This window comes from Corylus avellana, chromosome 6 (genome assembly GCF_965113065.1).
Source record: "Corylus avellana chromosome 6, dhCorAvel1.hap1.2, whole genome shotgun sequence".
In the NCBI taxonomy this organism is placed as follows: Eukaryota; Viridiplantae; Streptophyta; class Magnoliopsida; order Fagales; family Betulaceae; genus Corylus; species Corylus avellana.
Genome location: NC_142495.1, coordinates 29,537,453 through 29,560,845, shown reverse-complemented (window position 1 = coordinate 29,560,845; position 23,393 = coordinate 29,537,453). Strand labels below are relative to the sequence as shown.

At 37.3% G+C, this 23,393-nt stretch overlaps 2 protein-coding genes across 2 annotated transcripts in view; both read left to right on the top strand.

Moving 5' to 3' along the window:
- Positions 1-1,359: 1,359 nt before the first annotated feature.
- Positions 1,360-2,024, top strand: GEA6 (Stress induced protein). Its single transcript, XM_059603078.2, has 2 exons — positions 1,360-1,547; positions 1,685-2,024. Exons 1-2 carry the CDS (start codon positions 1,433-1,435, stop codon positions 1,840-1,842), a joined length of 273 nt encoding a protein of 90 aa, XP_059459061.2. The 5' UTR covers positions 1,360-1,432; the 3' UTR covers positions 1,843-2,024.
- A 2,208-nt stretch (positions 2,025-4,232) lies between these two features.
- The window catches only part of EMB2771 (E3 ubiquitin ligase), a 31,558-nt gene continuing 12,397 nt past the window's right edge, over positions 4,233-23,393 (top strand). The window contains exons 1-20 of the mRNA XM_059601868.2: positions 4,233-4,558; positions 4,901-4,964; positions 5,836-5,920; positions 6,590-6,876; positions 7,081-7,186; positions 7,319-7,479; positions 8,420-8,607; positions 8,685-8,754; positions 14,173-14,343; positions 14,557-15,041; positions 15,537-15,996; positions 16,340-16,678; positions 17,761-17,844; positions 18,613-18,705; positions 18,818-18,877; positions 19,238-19,336; positions 19,589-19,729; positions 21,099-21,179; positions 21,766-21,840; positions 22,815-22,886. Of these exons, the coding sequence (XP_059457851.2) occupies positions 4,332-4,558; positions 4,901-4,964; positions 5,836-5,920; positions 6,590-6,876; positions 7,081-7,186; positions 7,319-7,479; positions 8,420-8,607; positions 8,685-8,754; positions 14,173-14,343; positions 14,557-15,041; positions 15,537-15,996; positions 16,340-16,678; positions 17,761-17,844; positions 18,613-18,705; positions 18,818-18,877; positions 19,238-19,336; positions 19,589-19,729; positions 21,099-21,179; positions 21,766-21,840; positions 22,815-22,886 (3,348 nt within the window). The 5' untranslated portion in view covers positions 4,233-4,331. The remainder of the gene's footprint in view (positions 4,559-4,900; positions 4,965-5,835; positions 5,921-6,589; positions 6,877-7,080; positions 7,187-7,318; positions 7,480-8,419; positions 8,608-8,684; positions 8,755-14,172; positions 14,344-14,556; positions 15,042-15,536; positions 15,997-16,339; positions 16,679-17,760; positions 17,845-18,612; positions 18,706-18,817; positions 18,878-19,237; positions 19,337-19,588; positions 19,730-21,098; positions 21,180-21,765; positions 21,841-22,814; positions 22,887-23,393) is intronic.

Here is a 23,393-nt window from a genome sequence, read left to right as displayed (position 1 = left end):
CTCTCTCTACTATGATATTCTTCTTAGTTGTGAGACTGGGTCTTCTTTCGCCGTCTCTTTTGTCTTTTTTTTTTTACCACCGAATAGGTAAAATAAAGGAAATATATGATGTGATATTATATACACAATTAAATATTATAAAATAAAATATTAACTGCAAAATAGTAGTGAAAGGGAGAGAGTTTGAATCGTCTACCAAACAAACTCCTTCGGATAGTCTTATCTTTTGCCCCTAAATGAATGGTATTGTGGCTGGTCCAAGCCGGTGGTCAGTTCATAATTGCCTGTTTCAATTCATATTGATCATATGACTACAGTCGGTGAGCCGGTGGCATGCATGTGATGTGATATATATATAATTTTTATTTTCCACCAATACACTTTTTTTTTTAATGTGAATTTGGAATTATAACAAACCTATATATTGGGAAAAGCAAGGAATGATCAGAAGTAGATTGATAATGATGAAATAATAAATTATATTGCACGCTCTTTCTTTTATTTTGTTATTGGCGATGAAAATTTTAGCTCTACCTACAAATTGATTTGGGTAAAGGGTGCTACTTTGCGTTTATGGTATTTTTTCCATTTCAAGTGAATTTTTTTCACAGGTTTTTATTTTATTTTATTTTGAAACACAGTTTAGCTACATTATTTAAAAATAACATGATAACATATTCCTCGTATGCCAATCTGCATCGAAATTTCCTGTCATCTGAAGGAACTGAAGATGAGAAAACATGACATTTTCCAAGGTTTAGCATCTAGATGTTCGTTCTTGGCTTCTGCATGAATAATTAATGCTTCAACAATAATAATAATGCTCCTTTGACGTGATGCATACGGGTTTGACACTTGTTGATTTAGTACGGGGCACTCATTTCTACAGCTGCAGACCCCGGTAAGTTGACACAAAATTGTACTCGCATTGGATCATAATTAGTGGGTCTTTTTTTAGTTAAACCGAGTTCTAGAATTGGGTGAAGCTTTACTTAGACAAATTAATTGAGAATCATAATATTTTTTTCTCTTTATTCTTCGGAAAATATCTATCTCACTGTAGTTCCGATTGCTCCTCTAATAGACATCCAAAATAACATTTCAAATAGCGAAATTCAGCATTAGTGCATGAGTCTCCAACCGAAACAAGACACGCACGCATACGTGCCATGGAAATGAGGCTCTTTCACATCGTTGTCACAAAGCCACAACTCGTGTCATTCTCTTTGCAACGTGTCACCTAGGCCTTCTCCCAAGATGCCACATCATTATCCACGTGTCATCGAGTTCAGTATGCTTTTCCCTCCCAGTGTGTCATATAAAAGCTAGGTTCACTTAGCGAAAAGTTGACGCCAGGGCCAACTTTGTTTTCGCACAACATGCACTAGCTAGGTTCACTTAGCGAAAAGTTTCCAACAAATTAAAGAGAATCATGTCTTCGGAACGGCAAAGAGCTGAACTTGACGCCAGGGCCAAGCAGGGAGAGACTGTGATCCCTGGTGGAACAGGTGGCAAAAGCCTTGAAGCCCAGGAACACGTCGCTGAAGGTCAATTAATAAACTATATATGTATTTGCTTCATGTTTTCTTAATTTATATGCTTAATTTGTACGTATATATATTGTGCTTGTTTCCTACTTTGGCCTGGTTGACTAATTTTTGTTGACACTTTTGTGTAACGGAAGGGAGGAGCCGAGGAGGGCAGACGAGGAGGGAGCAGCTCGGGCCAGAAGGGTACCGGGATCGCAAGGGTGGTCTAAGCACCGTGGACAACCCTGGCGGAGAACGTGCTGCTGAAGAGGGTATCCCAATTGATGAGTCCAAGTTCAGGACAAGGAGCTAACTAATTAATGTATTTCCAAGTTGTTTGCGACATATGTTAATGTAGTTAGGGAGTGACTCGGCGTACGTGTCTGGTTTTAGTGTTTTTTTTTTCTTCAAGGTTGTCAGTATTGTGACCATGCATGTTTGTGTACTTAATGTACTTGACAACTATATATATATATATATGAAGGTTTTATTATCCTTGGCATAGAACAAATGTTTACGTTAAAAAGATTTGGATCCCTGAAAATTGTAGGGGCTGTGAGAGGGGTCTTCTTAGGACAGAGGTTCGAGCCTCCCTCCCTGTTTGGCAGGGGAATTATGAGGATCCTCCATCCATAGGTTTATGCCAACCAAGAAATCCAAGAGATTAAATTTCAGGTGCCCCAACTGAAATTCCAACTGGCAGTTGAATTAATCTCATCTCTGGAAGTACTGGCAGCCGATTAGGATTTTGTATGTTAGCTTTCGTTTTTTGTTTTCGAAATTTTGAAAACGAATTCAACATAATAGGCTTTACGAGCTCTTATTGTGTGACTAGCGATGTATTCCAGCTGTTTTGGATGTTGACTTTTGAGTATGCATGAATGGTTAGCTGAATTTTAGTTTGCTCCGATAGATTTGATCGTGTGGCTGATGTGGGAGCGGTGTTGCCTTGTGTTTTTTCTTTAATAATTTTGAGATGGAAGGCCGAAGGTATGTAATATAAGATTACTGTAATAAAAGATTGAAAGAATATTGGATAAACTACGGTAATCAAATGTTGTCTAGACTGCATTTCTTGTGTATTTCCATGGTTGACATGTTTGCAAAATGCAATAAAATTTTTACTTTGGAAAATGCTGGAAAAAAATATCATGTGAAGTGGGATTTAAGCAAACCAGATGCCACATGGGCAAACTGCGAACCAAAATTCTTACTTTCAATGTGAATTTGCGAACCAAATGGGCAAACTGCCCATAGTTTAGGTGATGGCCAAATACCAAAAATTAGTAGTTTTTTTGAAAAATATGTTAAACTAAAAACTTCATAATTTTCGTACTTTTCGGTGTTTATTGCGACGTAAAATAGTGGTCAATGGAAAATATTTTATTTTTGATTGAAAATTATTCTTTAATTTTCAGAAAATTGTTTACTGTTCAAAACTGTAAACTATTTTTCGACTTTGAGCATCTCATTCTTAAATCGACGGATCCTGCCAAGACCCGCCCAGGACTTCACCGGCCCGGGACCCACCCATGACTTATTGGGAGTCACCTAGGATTCACTCAAGACCCTGCCAAGACCTGCTCGGGACCTAAACGGGACCCGCCCAAACCTGCTGGGAACTTGACTGGGACCCTGCTCGAGACCCCATCGGGACTTGCCTGGGACCTGCTGGAAACCCAGCTGGGACTTGACTGGGATTCGTCTAGGATTCATCGGAAAATATTTTCGGCGGAAAACATTTTCCTTGAAAATTATTTATTATAAAACATTTTTCGGTATTTGGCATGTACAGAAAATCAGGCGGGTCCCAGTTGTTGAAAAACATTTTTAGCATAAAACATTTCCCTGTAAAACATTTTTCAGTATTTGGTGTGTACGCAAAATCATATTAAACATTAAATTACGGAAATGTCCTTATCGGGTCTTGGGCGGGTCCTGCCAGGGTCTCGGGCTGACCTTGACAGGGTCCTAATAGGGTCTAGGTGGGTCCTTGCAGGACTCGCTTTGGACATTTCTAAAACTTGGTCATGACATTTTCGTAATTTATAATTTTATATATATATATATATATATATATATATATATATATATAAACAAATTTTGAATTTCTATGCACGCGGTAAACGCCATAAAATGTTTTCAGCATAAAACATTTTCAGAGAAAATGACTTCCCTGAAAATATTTTCCGATAGAAACGTCAAAGTAAACGGAACCTAAAAATGTTTTAAGTCGAAAAAAGAAGAACCTTTGAAAAAAAAAAAAAAAACTTAAGGATATTATTGGGATAAAGTTTTATTCCAACCTGGTTGAAGGAATTTTTAAAATATATGTAATTTTTATATACATTTTTATTGGTACATGCATTTTAAATAGACCATATCATTTTCATAACATTCTGATTTGTGAACATTTGGGTTGGATGGATTTTTTATAATCTAATTTATAAAATTGTCATGGGTCTCTTAATGTGTGAAAACTACATATTTATTATATACTTATAAGTTCGTGTTAGTTTGCAAATTGTGTAAAAAATTGTTAACTTCCCTTAAATTTTCTCCGTGGGAAAAAATGGTTCCATAATTCCTGAAGAGGTCCAGGATAATCTTGGCTAAAGTTAGATAATCCTTGCACCCAAACAGAGCAAATTCTAGGGTTTAAACCCACTATCAACAATTCCCCACCCGTTAACTCATCAAACACTGAAAAAGAGCGGGAGAGAGCTCTCACACTGTCCTCCACTCCAATCTGCTCCATTTCTCTCACTCACTGAGCCAACGCTGTCACCGGTACGGCTCACAATGTCGGTGGGGGTTCGCCAGCTCACACTGCTCGGCGAGTTCAAGCCCTTCGGCTTAATCGCCGAAGCCCTGGACGGAAAGCCCGCCGATGATGTCATCGACAAGTACGACTATTTCCTCTTCGATCCACAAGTCGTTCGAGAAAGAGACGAAGCCGGTGAACCAGACGCGTCAGCCTCCGCGTTCAGCGATCGTAGCGATCACGAGCTTTTCATCAGAGGGAACCGGTAATTCTTTATTTAGTCGCACATAAACAATAGTTTAGAATTCGAAGAGGAATTTCTTATCTTAGTGTTTAATTTGATAAGTAAAAGTAGTTCGTGTGGTCACCTGAAATAGGTTTTCCCTTTCTGGGGCCTTGAATATGGAACGTTGCTCAGTTCGAATTTTGCCTTACATTTTCTCAGCAGCCAAACAATAATCAAAATCAATTCCTAGTTCTTTAAATTTTAATCATCACGTGCGTTAATTTTTGTTCATGAGCAACCTGTTTCATACCCCTTTTTTATTTATTTAATTTTTTTTTATTTGATTAAATTGTTGTAATTTTCTCCACTTGTTTGTAACAGGATAATATGGACGACAGGTGCACGAGTGTTTAAGAGATTCACCTTACCCTCCACGGTCATCAAGGTACTTATTTTTTCTGATGCAGTGTATAGATTTGATGTTTATATCTTTGAGATATGCTAAATGCAAGTTCACTCCCCCTGACGTGGCACCACCTATATCTTTTGTCGTTGTGGTGAACTTTGGGAGTAATATACCTCTTGTAAAATGATATACCCTTGCTCTCTTTATAGTTACTTTGTTTTTTAATTGCTTTTCTTTATATTAATGGAAAACTTTACTCCAGAGTTAAAAGCAGGGCTCTATAATTTTAATGTACCTATTCTCATAGAGCTGCTAGGGATGGCACCAAAGCACACGGGATTGCCAGTCTTCCTCCATCCGATTGATAAAGATTTAATTATAAGAAAATGAATGCAATTTTTTTACAGCAAATATGTTGACTGACTTGCTTTGAGGCAGATGCTATTACATAAATTCTTTTAGACATTTTTTATTCATTTTTAATTTGTTGTGAACCTATGATGTATACTTTTTTTTGATAAGTAATTGACAATATTATTAAAAGCGTAAAGGTGCCCCTAAGTACATATGAAATATACAAAGGGGAACACCTATAGTTAGCAAAAAGAACAAGGAAATCGTTGTAACTACTCGTCAGAGGAGACACATAAGCAGCTGTCCACAGATACAAGTTTTGAAGAATAAAGATATAATAACTTCCTCCAACGACCTCTCCAGGTCCGGTCCTCGACACGTTAATGCATTATTTATTCTCTCTCTTTGTTCATAAGAGATTTTTCATTGTATTTTATAAAAACTTGACATCTCTTGTTACATCTATCACTGTGTATGTCTGTCAGATAGAATGATTTTTGTTAAAAATTGTGCTCTATTTCAATGAACTCTCAGTTTTGGCATTAAAAATTTCCAGGTGTGCTGGTGTCGTCTGGGCAATATGGCTGAAGCTCTGCTCTGTGTCTTACAAATAGATTCTTTAACAATCTACAACACGTCAGGTAAGCAGTCCAGGATAGGTTGAGTGGTAATTTAATTGCTTGATAATAGATGTTTCTTTGTTTCTTAGGACATGGCTCTCTGCAGCAAAAAGAAAAAAAGTGTCTTGTAAATATTACTCGTGATCTTGCCACTTCGGCATCAATAAAAAGATGCGAACTCGTTGATGTGCTATCAATAGGCAGTAAATATTAGGGATGTAATGATGGACTATTTTATGGCTCCTGTTTAGTAGTCCCAGTGTGCCCAAAATATCTGGTTTTGTTGCTCTTTGAAGAGAAAATAAATCCAGAATCAGGCTCATGATTATCTATGTGGTGCATTGGTTAAAATCCATCACATGGTGGGTTGCAAGTTTATTCTTTTTAATGCCGATGTGGCAGGATTAGAGTCGGTATCTGCACTTCCTATGTATTAGAGTTGTGCCCCACTATGCTTTTTTTAATTAGATTGAATTACTTATAAAAAAAAAGTTATGAAGTCACTTGTCCTTTATATGCTGGAAAGGAGCCAAAATCATTCTACCAAACTATATCTCTCAATCTTTAGTGGGAAATGTTATCAGTTTATTTTACTTGGAAATCGTAAGGAGTGACTTTTAAGCTTTTTCTTAAAGAACCTTATTTATTTCATATTATGTGTTGAAGCTGAGTTCCTACTTTGTTGAATAGGTGAGGTAGTATCTATTCCACTCCCTCGTACCATCACGTCGATATGGCCTCTTCCATTTGGTTTATTACTTCAGCAGGCAGCTGAAGTGTATTCACCAGCACATATTCCTTTTTCATCTTCAAGTACTTTGTTAGGCGCATGTGATATACCCCGTCATAGAAGAGAAATTGGGCATAGTCCACCCCATAAATTGGGATCTCTGAGTGCATTTGATTATGGTTTTAAGGGAGACACAAGTTCAATGTGCTCACATCTAATGCTGAAGGATCCGCTGGAAGAACCACAGGTACATACTTTTTTTTTCCCTGTTACTACTCATATTTGCTTGATGGCCTTTTCTTGTTAGCTTTTTATTTTGTTTGCTTCAGATACGTGCTATGCTCATAACTCGTTCCTGGACTCTAGTTTCTGTCAATATAGGCTTAGTTTTTTCTTTTTCCTGTTCTTTGTTTCTTATTTATAAATAATTTTTGTTAAATGAAAATTTCAGTCGACTTATATTGAAGAGAGAGGAAAATTGAACATAATGAAGGAATTTGATGAAAGAACAATATGGACTAGTGATCAGATTCCTCTGATGGCATCATACAATAAAGGTTTGTTATGCATCTGTCATAATCAATTTTAAATTGGCCCTTCCCTGTCTCTCTCTCTCTCACACACACACACAAAAGCTCTTATCTTCGTTTTCAATATGCATCATTTCTGATACAGTCATTCTTATGCAGGAAAGATGCAACACTCGGTATGGGTCGCAGAAGCAGTTAATTCTAACCTTGAAGTGGCAAATGCTAGTTTAGCTGATGTAGTTCCTGCTGATGTAATACCAAAACAGTTCTCTTTTCATAGAATATGGCAGGGGAAGGGTGCCATGACAGCTGCTTGTAAGGTGTCAATGTACTTACTGATCTTTGGTGTCTTTTGAATGAAAATCTGATCAGGGAATCTCTTTTTGTAAATTAATGATTGTCTTCATCCCTCTTATTCTCTTCTTTAGTTATATAAACATAGAGCATTATGAAGCTCTATAAAGGTTTCAAAAGAATTTTTCTCATTAATGGATTGCACTTTATATTAGAATGGAGAAGCTGCATTGGCATCTTTGATCAACCAATGGATAAAAAGTAGAGCATGGAGCTTCACATAATGTGTTGGGGTTCATAATGGTTTAAGGTCCGATGAGGCAATGACTGCTTGGGTCTATTTAATTGGATCTGCCTAATTGCGGTTGCTGGCTTGGGTTTGCCTCTTTGATTCTTCCTAAATAGAGTCAGGAATATAGCCACAAGTTTTTACCCCCCCATTGATCTTCAGGGTGACTTTCATTTCAGTGAAACAAATATTTAAAAGAGACATGGAAGAATAATGAGCAAACTGGATTTCAACTTTAAAGAAACGTTTGGATCTTCGCAGAATTGAATTGACTTAACTGATGTGGTTATTGGTGCATGCCTGGTTTAATAACATTTTTGAACTTCATAGTTTTTTGTGGCAGGACTTGACTTTGGACCTCCTGGTTTTGCATGTCTTAAGATCATAATTACCCTGGCCATCCTTTTCAATTTTGGATTGTTGTTTTTCTCTTTGTTTCTTCAATTCTTATTTCTTTTAAGATGCTTTGCTCACCTGGGATTGGGAACATTCTCCTAAAAGGGGGCCCCTTTGGTTTTATATTTTTGCATACTATGTGTGTTTGGTTGCTTGTGATATGTATCTAATTGTTCTTGTTACATTGCTGTTTTCTTTTTGAGTAGTTGACGATAAAGTTCATATTTATATATGGTTCTTCCGTTTTCTTTTGAATTTTACTGTTCTCTAATGTTTACCAGGTTTTTCTGGCAACGGATAGTGATGCATCTCCTGTAATTTGTTTTCTTCACCAAGAGCAAAAAAAATTGTTGGCTGTAAGGCTACAAAGTGTTGAAATAAATAATGAGATTCTGTTTGATATAAAACCTGACATGAGCTGGAGCATACCTGCGGTTGCAGCTGAGCCTGTGATTGTAACGCGCCCAAGGTAGAGTTGAATATATATACTTTTTTTAGGGGTTTTATCTTGACCAATTGCTTTATTATCTTGTGCCCCTTTTTCAGAGTTAAAGTGGGACTGCTATCATACTCAGACATCATTGTTTTGACTCCAGAAAATAGCCTTCTTCTCTATGTAAGCTATATGCATATGATTATAACATAGCTTACATCAATTCTGTTAACCTTTTTTTAATTTTTTATTTTTCTCTCTAATTGAATTTCAATGACAGTATGTGTTTTGCATTTTCCATGCCATCCTTTTCAAAATCATACTTTGAGTACCACGTCTTTGACAGGAATTGGTCATGTTTGAGTATTTCTAGAGACAGTTTGTTCTTCACTACTGATATTGGGATTACATTTGCTTGCAATTGCCAAGTATCAAGTATAACTGTTGTTCTTATACTGATATGTTGTATTTATGTTTGTTAAAGTAATGGTAAAGTGATTAGATTTACCTCTTTCTATAAGCTTAAACTTTTAGGATAATTGGTAATTTAACATGGTATCAGAGCTATAAGCTCTTTTTTTTTTTTTTTTTTGATAAGTAATGATGCATTAAAGAGCGCAGAGGGACGCAACTTAAGCTTATAGGAAGAGGTAAATCTAATCACTTAACTATTACTTTAACACTCTCTCACGTATGAGCTCAAATGCCCTTATAATAGGTGACGCTCAACACGTGGAATATTTAATTTAAATGGGGGTGAATTGACGAAGTCAAGGTTTGATCCCAGGACCTTTGTGTTAAATCACCACTTATACTTTTAGGATAACTGGTAGTTTAACATGGTATCAGAACAAAGGTCCTGGGATCGAACCTTTTTTTTTTTTTTTTGATAAGTAATGATGATATAAAAAGCGCAAAGGGGTGCAATCCACATACACGGGAAGTATATATAGAGAGCGCATAAGAGGGAGAGAAATGAAAAAGAAAATCAGAGAAACTAATCACTAAAGGAGCTAGCCAAACGGCTGTCCAAGAGTAAAGAGTAAAGAAGAAAAAATGAGTCAATTCCTCTATGGTCCTAGTGGAATTTTCAAAACATCTATCATTTCTTTTATTCCAAATACACCACATAAGACACAGAGGGATCATCTTCCACACAGCCGCGCTTCGAGACCGACCACCCGACCACCAACTATCAAACAAGTCCCTCACCCGGCAAGGCATGATCCAATACAACCCAGACCGCTTAAAAATCGTGTGCCAAAGAGCGCTGGCGATCTCACAATGGAGAAGAAGATGATCGACTGACTCTCCATTCTTCTTGCACATACAACACCATTCCACTACCATTATGTTCCTCTTACGCAGAGTATCATGAGTCAAAATTTTGCCTAGAGCTGCAGTCCATCCGAAAAATGCTACTCGCTGAGGTGCCTTAGTACGCCAGATGCTCTTCCATGGAAACTCCTCTTGATTAGACTTGAACAAGGCCTTGTAGAGCGACTTAACCTCAAACTTGCCCTTCATGGACGCTGACCAGCAAATACGATCTGCACTGTCTATGGAAACCTTGCAAGAATACAACCGATCAAAAAAAGGAGAAACCAAATCCATCTCCCAATCTTGGACCGGCCGCACAAAAATGACATTCCACTCGACAACCCCATTCCTCCAAGTAAGATTATCCTTTATCCAAGCTTCTTTGTGTCTGGCGATACTAAATAAGGACGGGAAGGCTTGCTTCAAGGGATTGTCCCCACACCAAATATCATGCCAGAAACGTATTTTCGAGCCCTCCCCCACCTCAAACCGAATACCTTTGGCAAAAAAAATTCCACCCTTTGCGAATATGCTTCCATAGACCCACACCATGAGAACTCGAAACCTCCTTCGTGCACCACCCACCTTCTTAGTTTTCATACTTAGCTTTGATAATCTTACACCAAAGAGCCCCGCTCTCATTCGCATATCTCCAAAGCCATTTCCCTAAAAGAGCTTGATTAAACTGGAACAACTTCCGAATTCCAAGACCACCATAGCGAAGAGGGCGGTAGACTTGGTTCCAACTTACAAGATGCAACTTATGCTCATCTCCCATTCCTTCCCACAAGAAATCTCTTTGGACTTTCTCAATCCTTTTAGCTACACTTAAAGGAATCGGAAACAGGGACAATAAGTAAGTCGGGAGATTAGCCAAAGTGCTCTTAATGAGAGTTAGACAACCTCCTTTGGAAAGATACATTCTCTTCCAACCTGCTATCTGACGCTCCATCTTCTCGATCACCTCATTCCACATAACCGTATCCTTGAACGGCGCCCCAAGAGGGAGACCCAAATACTTCATAGGCAACTCAACAACACTACACCCAAGGATATTGGCTAAAACCCCAATGTTCTCCACCTCACCTATGGCCACAATCTTTGACTTTCCCAAATTCACTCTCAATCCCGACACAGCTTCAAAGCATAAGAGAATGAGGCATACATGCCGGATTTGCTCGATAGAATTTTCACAAAAAATCAAAGTATCATCCGCAAATAAAGAGTGAGAGACCATCAACTCCGACAAGACCCTATTCCCCATCGAGAATCCCGTCAAAAGGCCTTGGTCTACCGTCGCATTCACCATCTTACTCAAAGCCTCCATAACAAGCACAAACAATAACGGAGAGAGAGGATCTCCTTGCCGAATTCCCCTCGAACTGTTGAAGAAACCTTCTGGAGTACCATTCACAAGAATGGAGAATCTTACCGACTTAATACACCACTCTATCCAAGCCCTCCACCTCTCGCACCTATGCAGCAAATACAAAACAAAGTCCCAATTTACATGGTCATAGGCCTTTTCCAGATCCAGTTTACAAAGAACACCTGGCACCCCTGATTTCATGCGACTATCCACACATTCATTTGCAATGAGAACGGAATCTAGGATTTGTCGACCCCCAATAAAAGCATTTTGAGAATAGGAGATGACCTTACCCAAAACAGTTTTCATCCTATTGGCAAGAACCTTAGACACAAGTTTATACACCCCTCCCACCAAGCTAATGGGCTGAAAGTCCTTCATCTCCACCGCATCCGCCTTTTTTGGAATTAAGGAAATAAAAGTTGCATTCAAGCTCTTCACTAGTTGACGCCTACGATGGAACTCAGCAAAAACCGCCATGACATCTTGTGTAATAACACCCCAGCAAGCTTGAAAGAAAGCCATGGAAAAGTCATCTGGACCCGGAGCCTTATCACCATCCATGCCTTTTACCACCTCCCAAACCTCATTTTCCTCAAAATCTCTTTCTAACCACCTGTTATCCTCCTCATCGATGGGCAAAAAAGGCTGGTTATCCATTTTAGGGCGCCAAGTGCTTTGTTCCGAGTATAGGCTTTGGTAATACTGCACTATGTGCTCTTTTACCTCAGCTGAATCACCGGATAACACGCCATTGATACGAAGCACTTCCACACGGTTGTGCCTTCGATGAGAATTAGCCATCTTGTGGAAGAAGCAAGTATTCCGATCCCCCTCCTTGAGCCACAAAGCTCTCGATTTTTGGCGCCAATGAATTTCTTCACACAACAAGGTATTTTCCAATTCTTTCAACATGTCCACCTTCCGAATCTTCTCCTCCTGATCTAAGCCTCTCAATTCTGCCAACTCATCCAAATCCTGGATGCCTCCCAACAACTCTTTCTTCTTCCTCCCAATATCCCCGAACACCTCCTCATTCCACTTTTTCAAATTCACTTTAAGGGATTTCAACTTATTAGCAAGCACAAAACTAGGTAAACCCTCAAACGAATACGACCCCCACCAAGAAGCAACCTTGTCAACAAAACCCTCTGTTTTAAGCCACATATCTTCAAATTTAAAACACTTCTTACCTCCACACGGATTCCCACAATCCAATAATAGAGGAAAGTGATCGGAGAGCAAGCATTGAAGTCTTCTTTGTGACACTGCTGGGTAGTGATCTTCCCAATCCGAGGAAAGCAAGAACTGGTCAATCCTCGACCAACTCTCATTCTCTTGATTATTTGATCAAGTAAATTGACCCTCCATCATCGGAATATCAACCAAATTGTTCTCTGAAATAAAGTCCGAGAAATCCATCATGCCCGAAGAATAATAAGAAGCACTAGAGCGCTCACTAGGAAACCGAACAATATTAAAATCCCCGCCAAGACACCAAGGGACCTCCCACACTCTCATCAAGCCGGCCAGCTCTTCCCAAAGAGCCCTTCTCTCCACTTCCTCATTCGGCCCATACACCCCCCCAAACGCCCAAACCCAGTTATCCTCCACATTTTGAAAAGAGCAAGCCAATGTGAAATGCCCCACACAATCCTCCTTACACTCCACTATCCTCCTATCCCACATTAGTAACATCCCCCCCGACAAACCATTAGAACCTTTATACTTCCACCCCACATGTTGACCTCCCCAAAGACTATGAATCACCTCCCGGGAGATATCCTTCATCTTAGTCTCAATCAAACACGCTATATCAACTTTCCATTCTTTCAAAAGACCCCTATTGCACAACCTTTTTTTGAGGGCGTTCAACCCTCTCACATTCCATACTACGATGTTAAGCTTCATAATCCACCAACATGCCCCTCTCACCTTCCTCAACCTCATCAAGTCCTTTGAGTGCAGGAACATAGGCAGACAAGCCTCCCAAATCAGAATCATACTGCATTCTAGATGCTTCAATGGCTTTGAACAAAACCTCCAAGTCCTCCTTTTTCCCCTCATCAGAAACACCAATTTTAGGACAAAATTTGAGGCAATTATCAACTACCCAGCTGGAAGAAATCTTGTCTGACCCTAAATCCTCCAATCCTACAGCTTCAGAAATTTTGTCCTCACCCATGCCTGGATCAAACCTTGACTCCGTCAAATCACCTCCCATTTAAATTAAATATTTCACGTGTTGGGTCTCACCTATTAAAATGAAGTTTGAGCCCACACATGAGGGGGAGTGTTAAAGTAATGATTAGGTGATTAAATTTACCTCTTCCTATAAGCTTAAGCTTTTGGGATAATTGGTAGTTTAACAATGTTTGAGTACTTTTTGAGGGTTTGACTTTCAGACTAATATGATATCTAATTGTACTTCACTAATATTGTATGTCTTAAAAAATTATTGTAGTGGTTACCTTGTCGTAGAATCGCTTAATTAGGATTTAGGTCTGAAGCCCAGTGAAGTTTGACTGCTTATCTCCCTGGACCTTTCTAGTGTTTTAATGCATATATCATATATGCAACTGCAAATGGATGTCCTAAGAGATCATTGGCAAAAAGGATTCACATGGCCAATCCAAAGTGACTAGTCTTAAGTTTTCCACTGAGTTGAGTTTGCTTGCCATATGCAGAAATATTTATCTTCAAGGAAACTAAATTTTTATCCACTAAAAAGTGAGATTGCTGTTCTTCCTCTTTGTTATACAACTTAATGCCTGTTCTGTCTAAATCATATATTAGTTTGTTCTGAAAGTATTTCTTCTTTTCCTTTATGAGACATGCTAGAGTTGGTTGCTAAAGTTTGATGTGTCTTTTTCTCAGATGTGTATAATTTGACATATATGTTATAATTGCAGTCAGGGAAGCAATGCCTGTGCAGGTACACGTTACCTTCTGGTTTGAGTAAAAGTCGAGCTTCACATAATTTGGATTTTCCAGAAACATCATCTGTGTGGCATGACTTAAAGATTATAGGACTGGCTGATGCTGTTGAGGGGCGTATCAATGTGATAGCAAATAATGGGCAGGTATGCTTATTTATAACTGTCATTATGTTTTTTATATATATATATAGCTTTTTGCCTTTAGTTGACTACTCTGCAAATTTTCTTGATAATCAGATTGCCTGAGTTTGTTCTTGTATTTGTATTAGACTGTCGATGTTTCTATCTGTTTAAGTAACTTACTTTGATAGCTGTTGCTATAGCCTTTTGAAAATTCTTTTTTTATTCTTTCTCCAGATGTTTCGATGTGCATTTCGAAGAAGCCCATCATCTCTGTTGGCAGATGACTGCATCACAGCAATGGCTGAGAGGCTCAGCTCCAGTTTCTATGGTCATTTTCTTGGTCTTCTTTGGAAAGATGGCGACTCTGCCTATTTAGCAGATGCTGATTCTAGTGTTAACTCAGAATGGGATTCTTTTTGTAGTATTATTATGCAAATGTGTAAAAGCCCTTGTGTTGTTTCTCAAGAATTTCTCAAATCAGTGCCACACTCATCTTGGGAGTTCCTTATTAGCAGCAAATTTCACAAGAATTTCAAACTTAACTCTATCAGTGGAATTTCTTCCGGGATGTCACATGATGTTCTGGGATTTTCCCCTGGGTCAAATTCAGATGGTAAACGAAGTTTGCAAAATTCATTTTATTCTGAGTTATTGATGGAATGCTTGGATTCTCTGCATGCAGTTTATGAGAATCTGAAACTGCACATTCTTCGCAAAAGGTTAGTCTTTTCTTTCTTATGTATATTCTTGTTGTTTCTTTGTGTTAGAATTTGGAATGGTCGTGAGTTATATGCTTCTTGTGAGCTGAATAACTAATAATAACTTTTTAACTAAGTTGCATTTATATTTGGTAGTGTAGACACTGTGCATCTTTTTAATATTTGGATTTGCATTACTTATATATATAATAATAATAAAAATAAATAAATTAAAAAAAAAAAGAAAAAAAAAAGGATTTGCATGGTTCCTTGTCTAGTATACATGCCAAGTCAATAAGCATTAGGGTTTGCTTTACTTCATACTAAAACAACCCCTTGGTACTATAGAGTACTTAAATTATTAGTTATTGCACTTCTACTGCCTGCTATATGCATTTTGGGTTGAGCCCTCTTACGTGTGATTTCTTACCTTGAATGGATTGTAGCAATGACTTGTGGTACATTAGTTCTCAACTTTTTTTTTTTAATAATGCTTTAATACTTTAATTCTTGCAGGGACTTGGAGCTTCTGGCAGTTTTATTGTGTAATATTGCTAGTTTCTTGGGTGTGGAAAGCTATTTAGATCATTATGTTCGTGATTTTCCTGGTCTTTTCAAGAAAATTGGGATGTGCACGACCTCCTTTTCCTGGAAATCTGCTCCAAGTTTATTCAGATGGCTTGAGAACTGTTTGCGACATGGAAGTAGTTCTGCTAATATTGATGATCTTCCACCTTTAATTTGTAAAGATGGAAGTTATGTTGTTAGTTGGGCCCGAAAGGTAGTCTCCTTTTATAGCTTATTATCTGGCGCTAAACAGATTGGGAGAAAGCTTTCATCAGGAGTTTACTGTAACATTGCCCCGGGATCACATTGTATAAATGAGGAGCTCGTAGTTTTGGCAATGGTTGGGGAAAAATTCGGACTGCAACAGCTAGACTTACTGCCTTCTGGTGTATCTCTTCCTCTACGGCATGTAAGTTGGTCCACAATAATGCATCAGATGTGATGCTGATCTTGAGTTATTGATAGTAACTGGAATATAAATTGTCTGCGGTATTGTTTAAAAACAGTGTCAGGAAGGTAATTGTTGGAAAATTGAAGGTGCCTGTAGGTTTATTGTATGTTTATGACAGCATACCGCCAGACGTGATACTGATCTCAAGTTATTGATAATTGCCTCTATCCATTGACACCTAAAGTGTGTTGGACAATATAGGATGATTTTACTATTAAATTCTTTTATCTGGAAAAATGTAGGCTTTACCATCATTAATTTCCTCATATTCAGCATATTTTTTTGTTTCTGCACTAATCAGGCATTGGATAAGTGCCGGGAATCTCCCCCCTCTGACTGGCCTGCAGCTGCATATCTTCTTCTTGGTCGGGAAGATTTGGCTTTGTCTTGTTTGGCATGCTCGTTGAAATCTAGGGAACTTGGGGCTCAAACCAATGTGAATTTGATCTCCATGTCTACACCTTACATGCTACATTTGCATCCAGTTACAATCCCTTCCACAGTTTCTGATACAATTGGGCTTGAAAGTACCAAATTTGAGGAAACAGATTCTGTTGATGGGTCAATGACAGATGGTATGGAGCATATCTTCAACTCAAGCACACAGTTGCGTTATGGTCGTGATCTGCGATTGAATGAGGTCAGTCTAGGACCTTTAAGTTGAACTGGTTATATTAACATGTTTTTAATCAATTCTTCATGTACTTACATATTAAGAGCAGAGTTTGCAAACAATATACTTCCTGTGGACCTGGAAATGACTTACCTTTTTATTGATATTTCGATTACTTAAAAAAAAAAAAAAATGGAGTCTGCAAACAAATCAACGATGAAATGGTTCAAATAGTGCACCTTAGGCAACAAGCAGTCCTTTACTCTACCGACCTGGTTCTTTGGATCCATTCTGCTTAGATTTGTGTTGTGTAATCTAGTTTTGCTCGTGCTTTGACGTTGTAGAGGTGTTCAGTTGTAACCATATATCATAATGTTCCCCATAATGCATAGAATGATTCATACTCTATGGTCTTAAGTTTAGTAACAATGTATACATGGTCTGCAGGCTTGTGATGGGTCACCCTCGAGAGTAATAGATGGAGGCGATTGGACCTCTAGATTTTACTTTTTCCAACTAAAATGTTGTTTTTATTTTAATTTTACCATATATGGGGAGTGGAAAGCTCTGAGGATACAGTCATTGTTTGACCTGTCGACTTCTTTTGGTTTGGCATGTGTTTTTGCGGGTTTTCTAGGACTTCACATCATCCATCTCATAGTTTTGAAGTTCAAGATGTTGACAAAACACGCTTTCAACTAGGATTTTTATAGTATCCCTGTTTCTCTTGCCATATTTTTGTTCTATATAGGTTGTATATTTTGGTAGTAATCTGTGGGATTACAGTATTCTTTTTCCGAGTACACGAGCTTTTGATATGCAATTGTTTGTTCAGCTGTCTTTATGTGTTGTTGAGCCTGTTATGTAGGCCCTCAAACTTCAGGATCTTATTTGATTTCTCTTACCATTATTGTGAATATCTTTCCATGATGACTATCAAGCAACCTCTTACATAGTTATAATTTTGTTTGACAGTAATTTTTCTCTAGTTGCATTCTCAGTTCCCTGCTTTTCCTTAAAGTGTACATGTTATGGTGATGATTATTAAAAGCATAATTTTAAATTCAGTTTTATTACACATGTTTAATAACTACTTTAATTTCAACTAGGTTCGACGCCTTTTGTGCTCTGCTAGACCTGTGGCAATTCAAACATCTGTTAACCCTAGTGCCCCCGATCAGGACCTCCAACAGGTATGCTTTATTGTACTCAGTTGAATGTTGAATTATTCATTCTTTTCCATGATATATTGTAGCTCTTTCTCCCACCATCGTAAATTCAGTTCCTTGGTCTGAAATGGCATGGTCTTTAGTGAAGCTGAATAAGTATGATGGTAGGAATTTGTAGTGGTAAAGCATAGGCCATCAAGGCCTGATATGGTTCAGAGACTGTTATCTTTGGAGAAAGGATCTTCTTTTATTGCCTTTATCCAGCTGGCAACGGAATATATATATTCCCAAGATGAAACTTGAGATTATGAGACAGGATTCTAGACTCTAGAACTATTATGCTATCCTCCTGGCTTTTTTATTCTTGAATGCAAGACAAGGCTGTATGGCTTTGCTAATGAAGTTTAGTGCTTGTATAAACTTGTAATAACAAGGGGCCCACATAATAAATGTTATTTTCAATTGTGTACTTTGGTCTAGAAAATATTTGCTCTTTGTTGAATCAAAACCAAACTAACTTGCAGATTGAACCAAATTGAGTTGGGAAGCCCTCCCAGGCTGTTGCAGAAAATTTAAAAAGAGCATCCACCTTACATTTTAGTAATTGAATCTGCTTCTTTCTTCATCTACATGACTTATATGCACAGCTATAAGGATTGGATAATGTTTCTTGTCAATTTTCTGTATTTTGTGAAGGTGTTGATATCCTTTTTGCTTCTCCTGCTTAATGGACATAATAGTTCACAATGCTATTGCTTCATTGTGTTGCCTTTTCTTTTTTGGTTTATAAAGGCTCAGCTATGGAACCTTGCTCAAAGAACCACTGCTCTTCCTTTTGGTCGTGGGGCGTTTACTGTTGCTACTATATATACTCTGTTAACAGAGGTACTCTTGTATTAAAAAATCTCTCACCCTATAAGGAAAAGGTTTTTCATGGAATGTGTTTCTTTGAGATACACTTATCTTTTCCTGATAGATTGTCTTTAATTTTTTGTAGGACTTCGCAGTCCCGAAGCTTGTTTTAGCAGGTCGGTTGCCTGCCCAACAAAATGCAACTGTATGTTCATATTAAGTTCTTCTGTTAATATGTTGCATTCTTGACCATGTTCTTTGGAATTCTTGTTTGTTTTCACTGATTCATTACCGCATCTATTATCATAAGCTGACAATAGAAAGGTCTTTCAGTGAGATATGGAATTTGGTAATTTTGTTTTTCTTAATTGTTCAATTGTAATTGTCTTTTCACCCTAGTCATTTCGGTTTGAAAGGTTCCTTTCTTTAATTTGTTTTTTATTCTCCATTCATTGCCATATTTTGTTATTTTGACTTTTGACTTTTCCATATTTTCCTCGTTTTCATTTTCAAATGTTTTTACCTTCACATATCACTTACACATTTTTATTTGGTCCCTTTGTAGGTTAATCTAGATCCAAACTTACGGAATGTACAAGAAATTAAGTCTTGGCCTGACTTTCACAATGCTGTTGCAGCTGGACTAAGACTGGCCCCCCTTCAGGTTTATCTTTATTTTTTAAAGAGTTAAATAGATTTTCTCTATTGTGAATTAAATTCTTGGTATTTCTAATGCAGTCTATATAGATATGGTGAAAGCAAGTTCGTTGTTTCTATTCATTTGGATCCCATCCACTTGTTTTTCTTCCATATAGTGAAAGCAAGTTTTTTGTTTTTCTTGCATTATATCTGTATTTTTACCTATATATAGTATATCTTTAATTTTAGGTGATGTATATCGACCTTTCATTTGCAGGGTAAAATGTCAAGAACTTGGATAATATATAATAGACCTGAGGAACCAAATGCTATTCATGCTGGCCTTCTTCTTGCATTAGGATTACATGGATACTTGCGCGTTTTGAATATTACTGACATATACCAGTATTATAATCAGGTGGAGTTACCATGATCTTTGTCACTTATCATCTTTAGTTTTAGTGCCTCTTATTCCTTGAGTTTTCTTTTCCAAAGGTTAATTTTCTACTATTAATGTGATGTGTCGCTCTGTTTCAGGGTTTAATTTTTTTGCTTAAATTAGTATTCATAAATCTGAGATTGAGTCATATTTGTGCTGCTTCTCTAAGGATCTTTTGGGTCATTCAAGTATATTTTTCGCTTAAGTGTTGGTGATTTTAAAGAAATGTAGTATATGGGGAAATTAGATGTAGTGCATCAGTATTTTAATGGAGTAAATTAAAGTTACCTTTGGTGATCTATTGGTAGTTGAAATCCTACTTGATTTGTTATAATCTATTCTGTTGAGTATATCTGAAGCCGGTTTTAAAACCTACTCTTGTTTGACTGTCCAAAAAGTTTTAAGTTGATAGTAGATCACATCAACAATGTGTATCAAGCTTAACACACACTAACACTTCCCTTCGCATATAGACTTGCAACAATTATAAACAGATTGTGAGCCTTAATGTGTAGAGCAGAAGGAATCACCAGAAACATCTATAGATAGAATAGGCTCTGATACTTCAATGGTCGCCTATCCAGAAAGTTGAGTTTGTAGGAAATGGGTTAGCTATGTATGTCAAGCTGAATTCACTAACATTTATGCTTGATAAGGCAGTGGTGTGAAACCAATGAGTAGGTATGAGTGTGCACTTCTTTTTTCTCATAACTAATAAGAAGTCCTTTGCAACTAAAATGGAAAAGTAATCTTTCAAGTATGAAAGATTATTTTCAAAACTCATCACATGAACATGGACATTCCTTTGCATTCGAATGCAGTGAAATCTTGTTTGAACGCGACATCACAAATTCAAAATCTTTTAAACTTTTAAACTCCAAAACCTTAACGTTTTGTCAATTAAAAGCCTATGAGCCTCACTGTGCTCCATTCATTTACACCAAAATATATATATTTATCTCTATTATTTTATCTTCAAACTCTAATTTCTATATTCTTTTTGTATTTTTCTTACGCGGGGTGCTACAACTAGTCTCCATTTAATGTTATTTATTTGCTCCACAAGCAGCGTGGTACAATTCATTAGACTTTACTTGTAGTGAAACATTTATAAAGCTAAGTATTATTCCTTGGTTGTTTTATTGCTAATTTTGCTTTGCCACAATGGTTTGATGGACTTAAATGGATTTTTGTTAAGTTTGTACACAGGTGTTTTGTATAAAAGGCATTCGTGTCTTTTGTTTAATGCCTTCCTTTCCATTTTCTCCTTCTTCATCTTTTTCTATTCTCTTTTATTCTTTCTACAATCAGAGTCTCATTTTGCTTTCTTGACACACTGCTTTTTTAGGAACATGAAAGCACAACTGCAGGATTAATGCTTGGCCTGGCAGCTTCTTATAGGGGGACAATGCAACAAGCAATAACAAAGGTAAAAACATATAATCTTTTGATCTTCACCTTTCCTTCTATACTGATCTCTTTTTTAGCAAAAGCAACTTGATGGTTTTCGTTCTCTTTGCCTCAGAAATCTGTCTTTGTTGCTTACCTTTTCAACTTCACATTTTTGCATCAAAACTATTTTTCCCTATTTTTATGATGGAAAACTTCCATTTTATTGTATGTTATATTTTGTATATTGATTGATAAGTTCAAATTGTTTTGCTTCTATGCGGTGGATTATTGTTTGTCACATTTTCTCAATGCCCATTTTTCTTATCTTTTCGTTAAGTACACCATATTTGTTGTGAATGAGCAGCTCCAAATTGATGATAGGAGTTTTAAACAGTCCAAGCATGTAATTATAGGGCTTTTGTGTTTTGAGCAGCCAGCAAACTTGACATCAAGTTTACTTGTAGATATCCAGTTGAATTATTTCAGTGCAAATTGTAGACATGGATTTATAATTTCTATAGTTTATTTGTTCTAGATTTATTTTTTTTGTTCCTGATTTGTACTCACTCATAATATATGTTGCACATAGTTTAAGCTGATCTTTTTGCATTATCCCATGGCAGTCTTTTTATATTCATATACCTGATCAACCTCCTCCATCTTCCTATCCAGAGTTGGAGTTTCCAACCCTTCTGCAGGTATGCATCATGAGCTGTTGTCTTTTGATTACCCTCTCAATTTGCCTCTTAAGTTTATCTTTTGCAAATACTTGTTTTCTCCCCATATGATTTGTATATGGATATGTTTTGAGCATAAGAGCACCAAAGTTAATTTATATTCTAAAATTGACTTAGAAAAAGCTTATGATCATGTTAATTGGGATTTTCTGTTGTACATGCTAAAAAGGTGCGGGTTTGGGGGGAAGTGGTGCTCATGGACAGTTTATTGTATTTCCTTGGTGCGTTTCTTGGTTTTGGTAAACGACTCTCCTAGAGGCTTCTTTAGCAGCTCTCGTGGCTTGAGGCAAGGGGACCCTCTGTCTCCTTTGCTGTTTGTTATAGTGATGGAGACGTTAGATAGGATGATTTCAGCTGCAGTGAGTGGGGGCTTGTTGGCTGGCATCTCTATAGGGATATGGGTTGATATCTTCCATCTTTTGTTTGCTGATGATACCTTTCTTTTCTGTGTGGCCGGCCCAAATCATCTTTGCAATTTATGGAGCTCATTCTTATGTTTTGAAGTTGTGTCTAGTTTGAAGACGAACTTAGCCAAGTCGGAATTGGTTTCGATGGGTTGGGCTGGCTGGGATTCTGGATTATGGGGTTATGTCCTTGCCCTTGAAGTATCTTGGTCTTTTGTTGAGGGCATCCTATAAGGCCAAACATATATGGGGACGGTGTTATTGGGAAGATAGAACGTTGGATTTTAGGGGTTCTCTTGTATACTCCCTATGTACTAGGGTTGCAACCCTCTCCACCTTATTTATGACATGACATTACTTATATAAAAAAATTGTTTCTATATTTGATAATATGTTTACCTACAACTTCCAAGCAGCTTTTGCATGATGCTGATGCATTTGATTCTTTGTTTAGTAGAATCAGATTTGAAGGGTTACTTGTGAACTCTCCAATATTGATTTTTACCTTGCACTCTTTTGTTGATGCTCCAGTCAGCAGCATTAATGTCACTTGGGCTTCTTCATGAAGGATCGGCGGACCCGCATGCAATGCAAGTTCTATTGGTACTTTTTTGTCTCGATGCTATGCTAATGGATTGCTCATGATTTTTTTTTTTGGGTACTAAACCCCAACTTCATTCTTGAACTATCAATTGTTTCAATTTAGTCGTTGAAATTTTAAGATTGTCTCAATGTTATCTTTATCTCATCTTATCTTCAATATGACAACAATAATTATCAATTTGGCAGATGTTCTTTTGCATGCATGCTCTTATAATGCTGACATGGCATGTAAGGCCACATACAGGTCTCACAAAATCAAAATATATGAAGACACAAGAATTTAATATTAAAAAAAGTGTAAAATAATAGATAACATTGTGGTTCTTAACTTAGATGTTACTTGTTTTTATATGTTTTGATTTTGTGAGAACAGCATGTAACTTAAGGTGGCATATAAGCACTATAAAGACTTGTATAAAAAGCGTTTGCTAAATAGCTTTGTCATTTACTTAGTGACAGTAAGGCAAATTAAGGGTAGTATGGGGCTGTTTTTTAAAAAAATTGTCA

Bases quoted from the DNA above. Each gene is read 5' to 3' on its own strand.
- GEA6 (XM_059603078.2), top strand. From the start codon at position 1,433: ATGTCTTCGGAACGGCAAAGAGCTGAACTTGACGCCAGGGCCAAGCAG. The intron at 1,548-1,684 runs GTCAATTAATAA...GTGTAACGGAAG, and splicing joins CCAGGAACACGTCGCTGAAG to GGAGGAGCCGAGGAGGGCAG.